General features: G+C 38.3%; 4 protein-coding genes across 4 annotated transcripts; 1 reads left to right on the top strand and 3 right to left on the bottom strand.

Moving 5' to 3' along the window:
- Window positions 1-775: 775 nt before the first annotated feature.
- Window positions 776-1713, top strand: LOC135940202 (cuticle protein 7-like). The gene is made up of 3 exons (XM_065485000.1): window positions 776-937; window positions 1044-1124; window positions 1181-1713. Exons 1-3 carry the CDS (start codon window positions 920-922, stop codon window positions 1589-1591), a joined length of 510 nt encoding a protein of 169 aa, XP_065341072.1. The 5' UTR covers window positions 776-919; the 3' UTR covers window positions 1592-1713.
- A 1083-nt stretch (window positions 1714-2796) lies between these two features.
- LOC135940203 (cuticle protein 7-like) lies at window positions 2797-3535 on the bottom strand. Its single transcript, XM_065485002.1, has 3 exons — window positions 3495-3535; window positions 3356-3430; window positions 2797-3301 (listed from the first exon to the last, which is right to left on the bottom strand). The coding sequence occupies exons 1-3, from the start codon at window positions 3507-3509 to the stop codon at window positions 2924-2926; spliced, it is 468 nt and encodes a 155-aa protein (XP_065341074.1). The 5' UTR covers window positions 3510-3535; the 3' UTR covers window positions 2797-2923.
- A 1713-nt stretch (window positions 3536-5248) lies between these two features.
- LOC135940204 (cuticle protein 7-like) lies at window positions 5249-6222 on the bottom strand. Its single transcript, XM_065485003.1, has 3 exons — window positions 6179-6222; window positions 6038-6112; window positions 5249-5969 (listed from the first exon to the last, which is right to left on the bottom strand). The coding sequence occupies exons 1-3, from the start codon at window positions 6191-6193 to the stop codon at window positions 5592-5594; spliced, it is 468 nt and encodes a 155-aa protein (XP_065341075.1). The 5' UTR covers window positions 6194-6222; the 3' UTR covers window positions 5249-5591.
- A 1936-nt stretch (window positions 6223-8158) lies between these two features.
- On the bottom strand, window positions 8159-8866 carry LOC135940206 (cuticle protein 7-like). Its single transcript, XM_065485005.1, has 3 exons — window positions 8834-8866; window positions 8694-8768; window positions 8159-8625 (listed from the first exon to the last, which is right to left on the bottom strand). Exons 1-3 carry the CDS (start codon window positions 8846-8848, stop codon window positions 8248-8250), a joined length of 468 nt encoding a protein of 155 aa, XP_065341077.1. The 5' UTR covers window positions 8849-8866; the 3' UTR covers window positions 8159-8247.
- Between the last annotated feature and the right edge of the window lie 1440 nt (window positions 8867-10306).

Below are 10306 nucleotides of genomic sequence, written 5' to 3'. Positions count from 1 at the left end.
TTTAACGAGACTTTATGATGAAAGTAAAAATGAATTTAGCTTTACAAAAAAGTTGTGAAAAAACCTTGTTGCCTTTACTAGAAATCTATAAATTAGGAAAAAGCTAAAAATTTCCAAGGTTTAAATTATTGTCTGCTGTCTCCTTTCTGTAAAATCACGATCTATTTCACAATCTAGGGAATATTACCTCAAAATTCGAGCACCGTTATGGATAAACCGCAACGAGTGGGATCGAAATCAAGTGAAAAATTAATTTAAATTTTCGAGAGATTTGGCAAAATTGGCAAAATCTGAAATTTAAGTGTTCCTCGGTCCTGATTTAGAGATAAACTGTTGCTAAATTAAAAAAATTGCTAGTCAACAATACAAAATGTTTTTAACTTTTGGCTTGCTTTAACCTCAGGTTTCACTTACATTGATTTTAATTTTCCAAATTTGGATGTACCTTTCTTTTTCCAACTTATGTTTTCAGATAGCACATTCTTCTTGGTATTCAGGAAGCTCTAGTAAAGCGACGAAACGATCTATCCAATCAAAGAAATCGGTCCATTGTGTTTGGGCAGGCGGATAAAGTCTCAATTCACTCTCGCACGTCCTCGACTGAGGCAAAAAGGGCCGCGGCCGAATTTCTCCTTTTTCTCAACATTTCGGGAAACAATAACGATACGTGTCTGTTTCCGCCGATCGAGCAGAATAATGACGGAGTGGAGGGGCTTTTAATTGATCGTCAATTTTTTCTCTGTATCAAATCGCTCGAGCACGCTTGACATGGTGCGCAGGAGAGCCGTGCTAAAAACGCGCGCCGCACAGCCCACACCCACTCGACTCCGTCCGATTGCCAATACGTTTCGCCCCGCGTATATAAAGACATCACTCGGTCAGACAAACCACAATTCACAGCCACCTTCCAACAAGAAAAATGGTCTTCTCCGCTCAGGTCCGTGTGCAACTCTTTGGATTATACAGTGATTTTTAAAACCGAATATAGTGATTTTTGGTTCAAATACATCCAACTTAAAGTGGAAATCTATCTGAAATTTCAGATCGCCGCCGCCTTGTGCGCATTCGTTGCCGCCGCCTCTGTCGCCGAAGCTGGATACCTTGGACATGCAGTTGACTATCACGTAAGGAGAAAATTATTTCACATTTTAAAATTAAACAAAACGTGTCAAAATTTCAGCACGTTCCTAACTACTCCTTTGAGTACGGCGTTGCCGATCCCCACACCGGCGACAAGAAGAGCCAGTCCGAGACCCGCCACGGAGACGTGGTCAAGGGACACTACAGCCTGGTGGAGCCCGACGGCACCACCCGCACCGTCCACTACACCGCCGACCCCCACAACGGTTTCAACGCCCACGTGACCAAGTCCGGACACGCCGTCCACGCCGCCCCCATCAAGGCCTACTCCTACGCCGCCCCCGCCTACCAAGCCGCCCCCGCTTACTACGCTGCATCCTCGTACGCCGCCCCCTCCTACTACGGAGGATACGGTGCCCCCGTGGTGTCTCACGCCCATGGCTCTCCTCTGGCCTTCGCCGCTTCCCTCGGCTATGGACACGGATACTCCAAGATCAGCCGTGCCCACTAAACGGCCTGCGTTACATGTCCGACTCTGTGATCTCCCCGTTTTTCTTCATTGTTACCTCTGCGTTACTATTATTTTGTCATATCAAACAATAAAAATAGGAAGCAAATCGTAAATAATAATAATCCTTTTTTATTCATTTGTCCATGACTTTTATCCTGTTCAAATGAGAGAGCTTAAATTAACCATCCGCTTTACTAAAGTCACGGTTGAATAAACAGATTTTAACTCCGTGCTTACTTTTAAAAGAGCGGGGAAACAAAAAATTAATAAAAAAAAAGAATAAACTGAACATTCTTGTATGTTCTGTCTTGTATCGCTCTGTTAAGGCATTTTGCGCCAACAATCTAACAAGAGCAAGATAACATCAAAACTATATTCTGAGCTCAAATCAAAACTAAACTCAAATTTAAAAGAAACTTAACTGCGCATCTGCAGAGAAACTATGCCCCACACATTCAAAAATAACTAATTAGTCAATCAGTTTAGTATTCTGTAAAAAAATAACTGGCTAACTTTTTGTTTGAATACACTTGAGTTCTCGTTCATACACAGATTCGGCGACATTAAGTTTGTTCCATAAACAAAAGCACTGTTACACATACAAAGGGGGCCAAAAGTCGCATTCGATGCGCCCGCGACCAGTCCAACAAATTGACGTCATGTATTGTTGTAGCATAACCGCACGCAAATATCCGTAATGCATCTGGACTAAAACATGTAGTAGTGTACGCCTATCAGTTGACCTTCAGAATTTTATATGTTTTGTACAATGGGGAAAGTCACTATCCAAGATTCAAATTTGGCTAAAAACTTTAATGAGATAAATTTAAGTAACTATCGAATCTTACTCTTAATTCTATAATTTTTTTATACTTATTTAAAAACTGCGATGTTCTCTAAAGACTTCCAGGCATTTGCGTTTCCTCTCAAGTTATACGCTTTGTGCGTGGTTGGTTTTTTGAATTTTATAGCATACTGAAAGCAAATGAAAGGGGAAAAGATGCGCCAGAAGAGAGCAGAGTAACTATAATGAACTGAGATTGTAAAAAAGGGTATGATAAAACAAGAGTTTACAGATGTGCTTCCAATGAAGTAGTGGCCATTTATGATAAATAAATGTTTAAAAGCAAACAGACCTCCAGAATATGAGATTTTTTGGAGCTTTACTAGAAAACTTTGCAATCACACAATAAAATTTCAAAATGTCTTATTTTAAAGAAAAATTTATTATTTCAGGTAATGGTGATATTTATTTACAAATGATGGAATGAGTCATAACAAAGAACCATGACTGGAGATCGATCGTAAAACACGAGGGATGGTTTTGGAAATTTAGTATCCACGGTTGATCTTGGCGAATCCGTGTCCGTATCCCAGAGGGGTGGCGAAGGCCAGGGGAGCACCGTGGGGGTGAGCGACGACGGGAGCGGCGTGAGCGTATCCGTGAGCAATGGGGGCGGCGTAGTACGCGGGAGCAGCGGCGTGGTAGGCGGGGGCGGCGGCGTGGACGGCGTGTCCGGACTTGGTCACATGGGCGTTGAAACCGTTGTGGGCATCAGCGGTGTAGTGGACGGTGCGGGTGGTGCCGTCGGGCTCCACCAGGCTGTAGTGTCCCTTGACCACATCTCCGTGACGGGTTTCGGACTGGCTCTTCTTGTCGCCGGTGTGGGCATCGGCAACTCCGTACTCGAAAGAGTAGTTGGGAACGTGCTGTTGATTAAATTTAAAAATATAAGGAATTTGGTTTCGGTTGCTTGAACTTACGTGGTAGTCAGCGGGGGCATGGGCAACATATCCAGCCTGGGCGACGGCGGCGAAAGCGCACAGGGCGACAATGAGCTATTAAGGAAAAAACAATGTTTAAAAATGAACTTTTGTTTAAAAAAATCAGGTATTAAAGTACCTTGACGGAGACCATGATTGTTGTACTAGTCCTGTTGAATGACTGATATTTTCCTGCTGGCGATCAGCCACTTTTATAGTAAGTCAGTTACGTATTCCAGTGAACGCAGGGTGGGGCTGGTGCGGTGGCGGAACACTTCCGAATGTGTGTTTGCAAGATACTGGCGGCACACTTCTGGTCCGATTGCATTCCACCTTCTCTTGTGCGGGATTAACAATGAAACAAGTTTCTAATAGGCTCGGCAAGAAGAAAGATTTATGTGTAAATTTTTGTTGTATCTAAATATTTATATTACATTAGTTCTAAGATGATGTGTTTAAGTAAAAGAGTAAAGGCATGCGGCAAACGGCTTAAATTGATTTATGTATCGTTGTATTGCAAATAAGCTAGATTTTGGCTAACTTGGGACACTTTCTGATTTGCAGAAGAAAGGTTGTGCAAAGGATTTCTCAGAAAATTATTGCCAATTTTATGAATAAAGTTGGATATTTAACGCCCGCTGGAATATCATAGATACAAAAAATACAGCGCATTTTGTTGAAAATGTGCTATTTGAGTTTTAATTATTAGTATTTAACTAATTTTCATTTAAAACGGACTAATGCTATTATATAACACCGTCCAATTTTTTAAAACTTTAGGCTTATGGGCAACCATGCAATTTTTTATTTGTTTATTCCTACTGTCATAGTTACAAAATTAAAATACATAAAATTAAGACACGGTAAGAATGGGCAAACAAATGCTAGCAGAAAACTGCAAACACGGTTTATTTGTAATAAATTATTTCGCGCCTTTTAATTTCTCTGCAAAAGGAGCTAAAAGCATCATCTATATAATTTCTAAACAGCACTTATTTAATTCTAAATCCCAAAATATGTGTTATTTATGTTATTTATGAGTAAAAATTAAAAAAAGGCAGGTGAAACTAAAATAGTTTTGACTCTTAAGAAGAAAAAACTAATTGAATGTACTGTTTTCCCTACCTAAACTATTTCTAATACTACTAACAGGAATTCCGGACACTTTAATAAATTAAAATCAGAAAAGCTGTTACTGAAACTTTTTTGCTATTAAGTTAAATTAATTATTTGTCAGATAAAAATTTAAATATGCTCACATTTCAATTAGAAATGGGAAAACATTTTAAATTTATCGTATCGCTAATATCTCCCAACCCCGATTGAAGTTTCAGACGCTATAAAGAATTTTAATACCATAAGTTTCCATCTCTCCTCAAGGTGTATGTTCTGCAAAGTTTTGATTGAGATTATTTGTATGCCTGCGCAATCTATTTGTATTTATTTTTATTTTACAATATTACAGAAATTAACCCAAAAGACAATAAAGGTATAATTAATTAAAGCTTCTCAAAGTTGTATTTACAAACTTAGTCATATTACAAAAAAAGCAATAGCAGTACAAAAATAAACAACAGTGTATACATATAATTGGTTTTGAGCGAAACGTTTTGCGTGTTTTGTTACATATAACCGCCCTGAAATCGAGAAATTCATCATAAACCATAATATTTGTTAGAATAAACTAAACTTAAGACTGAACAGAGATACCTGAATATGTTAATTTGTTATTTATCAGAAGAGTTGCCCTCTTTGATGCTTGCATTTGACCTTATTGTATCGTATATGGAAGCATTTTAACTGTTTTCGAGGAATAGAACTTCTTAAAAAATACCACTAGAAGTTTTTTGCTTTCTTTCTACTGTATTTTAGTCAAGAAATAGAGAAACTGAGTCATCTTCATGAATTTATTATAGTTTTTAATTCTCTACGTACATCATGCGATGTCATAATAATTATTTTCTTCGCAATCGACCTGCGGACACTTAGAAAAAATTATTTGATATAAAAACACTGTTCGCAGCAAAAGTTGAAAACATTAATTAATTTAAGATGGGTTGGCAATTCTTTAGACTGATCTTATGAACATTTATATGATAATGCAAGAAAAAACAAAAGTGGTCAATTGTTTCAAAAAAGAAATTAAAAATTTCAGTGATATTGGTGATTTTTATTTACAAATGAATGACATTGACTGGAGATCGATCGCAAAACACGAGGGATTGGTTTTGGAAATTTAGTATCCACGGTTGATCTTGGCGAATCCGTGTCCGTATCCCAGAGGGGTGGCGAAGGCCAGAGGAGCACCGTGGGGGTGAGCGACGACGGGGGCGGCGTGAGCGTATCCGTGAGCAATGGGGGCGGCGTGGTACGCGGGAGCAGCGGCGTGGTAAGCGGGGGCGGCGGCGTGGACGGCGTGTCCGGACTTGGTCACGTGGGCGTTGAAACCGTTGTGGGCATCAGCGGTGTAGTGGACGGTGCGGGTGGTGCCGTCGGGCTCCACCAGACTGTAGTGTCCCTTGACGACGTCTCCGTGACGGGTCTCGGACTGGCTCTTCTTGTCGCCGGTGTGGGCATCGGCAACGCCGTACTCGAAAGAGTAGTTGGGCACAGACTGTGGATTAAATATCGAATTATAAAAATTTAAATAAAAAATATTTGGATTTAAGTTCATGAACTTACGTGGTAGTCAGCGGGGGCGTGGGCAACGTATCCAGCCTGGGCGACGGCGGCAAAAGCGCACAGGGCGACAATGAGCTATTAAGGAAAAAACAATGTTTAAAAATGAACTTTTGTTTAAAAAAAAATCAGGTATTAAAGTACCTTGACGGAGACCATGATTGTTGTACTAGTCCTGTTGAGTGACTGATATTTTCCTGCTGGCGATCAGCCACTTTTATAGTAAGTCAGTTACGTATTCCAGTGAACGTGCAGGGTGGGGCTGGTGCGGTGGCGGAACACTTCCGAATGTGTGTTTGCAAGATACTGGCGGCACACTTCTGGTCCGATTGCATTCCACCTTCTCTTGTGCGGGATTAACAATCAAAGAGGTTTCTAATAGGTGCGATGTATGTACATATCTTTGTTATACCGAAAATATTTATATTATATTAATTGTAAGATGAGGTGTTTAAGTAAAAGAGTAAAGGTATGCGGCAAGCGGCTAATCTTAAAACTAATAGAATGTAGCACATACATATAGATACTATTTATAATACTACATTAACGGAAATGCAGAATACTTTAATCTATTAAAATCAGAAATGCTTGCATTAACTGATATTAAAATGTTGTAACTATAAATTAATTGTTTTTTGTCGAGTAAAAATTTGAAAGTCCTCACATTTCAATTGGGAAAATATTTAAAATTTACGTATCGCTTTCTCTTACAACATACACCCCAGATTGAAGTGCCAGACGCTAGTAAGAACTTTGATACAAAGTTCCCATCTCTCGACTACTTGGAAGTTTTGATTGACATTTTTTTATGCTTGCTTTGGACTGAACTTCCTCTCCTGGACAGAGACTTGAACTTGTTAATTTCTTAATTACTATAGAAGTGTAGCTCTCTTTAATGCTTGCATTTTACCTTATTTTGTCGTATGAAAGCAATTTGAATGGCTGTTTTCACTACTTAAAACATATATTCACTTGTAGTTTTTGGCATTCTTTTTCCGATTTTGGTCAAGAATTTGCAAAAAATAAGACATCTTCATAGATTTATTATAGTTTTTATTTCACGACGTACATATTCTGATGTCGGTGATGTCATAATGGTTATTTTCTTTGTAAACGACTTTAGTGACATTTTTTTTAATAGTCAAAGTGTAAAAACACTGGTCACAGCAAAATATGAAAATAAAGAGCAATTTTACTACGATAAGGGAGCGTTTCATAGGAAATTTACGGAATATTTATATTTCATAAAAAGACTTTTACCATACTTAATTTATTAATATAACAGAAAACCAATGAAGTCCTCAATTTTACTTTATTTTACCTATTCATTCACAATTTTAATTATTATATAACATTATTATTTTCTATTTGTATTATTCATTGGTTTCTGTTTATAAAAATAAATTAAACTAAGATAGGTTTGATATTCTTTAAAAGACTAATTAGTCTTTTTATTTCTGAATAAGTCTATATATAGTTGGGGGTTGTTTGAGCAGTAATGAATTTAACATTAAATTTTTCTGATGCATTCATATGTGAGAGTTGAATTGTTACAAAGATTACAAATATAAGTAACATAAAAATATAACATAAATAATATCAATATTAAAAGTATTTTATGATGGATTAATTATATTTAACAAATTATAATTTGATTTTGCGTAGATAATAAATAATTTATCTATCAAAATATTATATAACCCAAGAATAATTTTACAACAAATTTTCCCACACCTTAAGGATTCAAATAAATCAAACTGGTGACGCGCACACAGTTTTACGACTGAATTCCCGCGATACACGCAGAGTGGAAGTGATTACTGCAATAGATATATAAAATTTCAAATTACGTGTAAATTAATGAATGCCAGGTTAACGCGCAAACCAATTCCCCTCAGCAAGTAGTTTTTTTTTAATATTTCTTTACCTCAAATGTTTGAGCTGGACGTTACGCACACCGTGCTCGCTCAAATGGTGTCGTGCTATATTAATGATAAAGTAAGAGCTGGCGCTAGGTTCAGGTGGATTTCTTTCACACACACCAAGGCCCAAGCAGTCACAATAAAAACCACCGGATAATGCAAAAACAAACAAATCGGTTAACAATTCAAAAGAAAAATGGAATTTATCTGGTATTTTGGTGATTTTTATTTACAAATGAATGACATAGACTGGAGATCGTTCACAAAACACGAGGGATTGGTTTTGGAAATTTAGTATCCACGGTTGATCTTGGCGAATCCGTGTCCGTATCCCAGAGGGGTGGCGAAGGCCAGAGGAGCACCATGGGGGTGAGCGACGACGGGGGCGGCGTGAGCGTATCCGTGAGCAATGGGGGCGGCGTGGTACGCGGGAGCAGCGGCGTGGTAGGCGGGGGCGGCGGCGTGGACGGCGTGTCCGGACTTGGTCACATGGGCGTTGAAACCGTTGTGGGCATCAGCGGTGTAGTGGACGGTGCGGGTGGTGCCGTCAGCCTCGACCAGGCTGTAGTGTCCCTTGACGACGTCTCCGTGACGGGTCTCGGACTGGCTCTTCTTGTCGCCGGTGTGGGCATCGGCAACGCCGTACTCGAACGAGTAGTTGGGCACAGACTGTGGATTAAATATCGAATTATAAAAATTTAAATAAAAAATATTTGGATTTAAGTTCTTGAACTTACGTGGTAGTCAGCGGGGGCGTGGGCAACGTATCCAGCCTGGGCGACGGCGGCAAAAGCGCACAGGGCGACAATGAGCTATTAAGGAAAAAACAATGTTTAAAAATGAACTTTTGTTTAAAAAAAATCAGGTATTAAAGTACCTTGACGGAGACCATGATTGTTGTACTAGTCCTGTTGAGTGACTGATATTTTCCTGCTGGCGATCAGCCACTTTTATAGTAAGTCAGTTACGTATTCCAGTGAACGCAGGGTGGGGCTGGTGCGGTGGCGGAACACTTCCGAATGTCTTTGCAAGATCGGCACACTTTGGTCCGATTGCATTCCACCTTCTCTTGTGCGAGATTAACATTGAAACAAGTTTCTAATAGGCTCGGCAAGAAGAAAGATTTATGTGTAAATTTTTGTTACACCTTAAATATTTATATTTCTTTAAGATGAGGTACTTTTTTGGAAAATGTATAGCCTGCAGCAATGGTTAAATTGAGTCAGGGTTTTATTGTTATGAATAAACAAGCTTGATTTTGGCTATCTCAGGACATTTTTATTTGCGGAAGAAAAGTTAAGCGTAGGATTTATAAAAAAAAAAAATGGATAGCCACCAAAATTTTTAACTGCACCCTTTTTTCCTAGCACTTACGCCCGCTGAGATATAGATAACAAAAAATTATAAACAATGTTTATGAAAATGTGCTGTTTGAGTTTTAAATATATTTTATTCAACTAATTTTTCTTTTGTGGCGGTGGAATTGCGCATCGCTCAACAAACTCAAATTTTGAGCTTGGCTGTTGAGCCATACGCAATTTCCAGCCACCAGGATGAACTGGCATTTTCACACCGTCCAATGTTATTTTTAAACTTCAAGCATGTGGTCAATCTCCCAAATTTGATTTTTTTATCTTTCATGCGTTTATTATTTATTTGCTAAAAGAGCTGAAAGCATCGCCCATAATTTTCTAGCTGCATTTATATCCCTATAAATCCTAAAGAAAGGAGTTAAATTTAAAAAAGCAGATGAAATAAAAATAGTTTCGCCTTTTGATAAGGAAAAAATAATTTAATATAGCGCTTTCACCACACAAACTATTTATAATACTACATTAAGAAGAATGCCAAATTCATGAATCTATTAAAATCAGAAAAGCTTACATTTGACGGCTATTGAAACGTTATTATTAATAGAGTAAATTTATTATTTGTCAAATAAAATTTGCGAGATTTGAATTGTGAAAATATTTTTAATTTATCGTATCACTTTCACTGGCAATGCACACCCCCGATTGAAATGTCAGACGCTCTAGAACTTCGATGGCAGTGATTTTCCATCCCTCTGCAAGATGCAAATAATAGTTCTAATTGCAAGTTTTGATCGAGATTATTTTTATGCCTTGCGCGCTTAGAGCAGGACTTCCTCTCCTGGAATTTGAGCTGTTATTCTTTTTTACCGCAGAAGTGTTGCCCTATCTTTGATGCTCTTGCATTTTACCTTATTTTTTCATACACATGCAAGTATTTTGACAGTTATCGAGGAGAGAACCTTCTTAAACATATCACTCTTTTTTTTGCATTTTCCTTCTTTATTTTCGTCAAGAAATTGATAAATGGAGACACATCT

This window comes from Cloeon dipterum, chromosome 3 (assembly GCF_949628265.1).
Source record: "Cloeon dipterum chromosome 3, ieCloDipt1.1, whole genome shotgun sequence".
NCBI lineage: Eukaryota > Metazoa > Arthropoda > Insecta > Ephemeroptera > Baetidae > Cloeon > Cloeon dipterum.
This window is presented reverse-complemented; position numbering and strand designations above follow the sequence as displayed.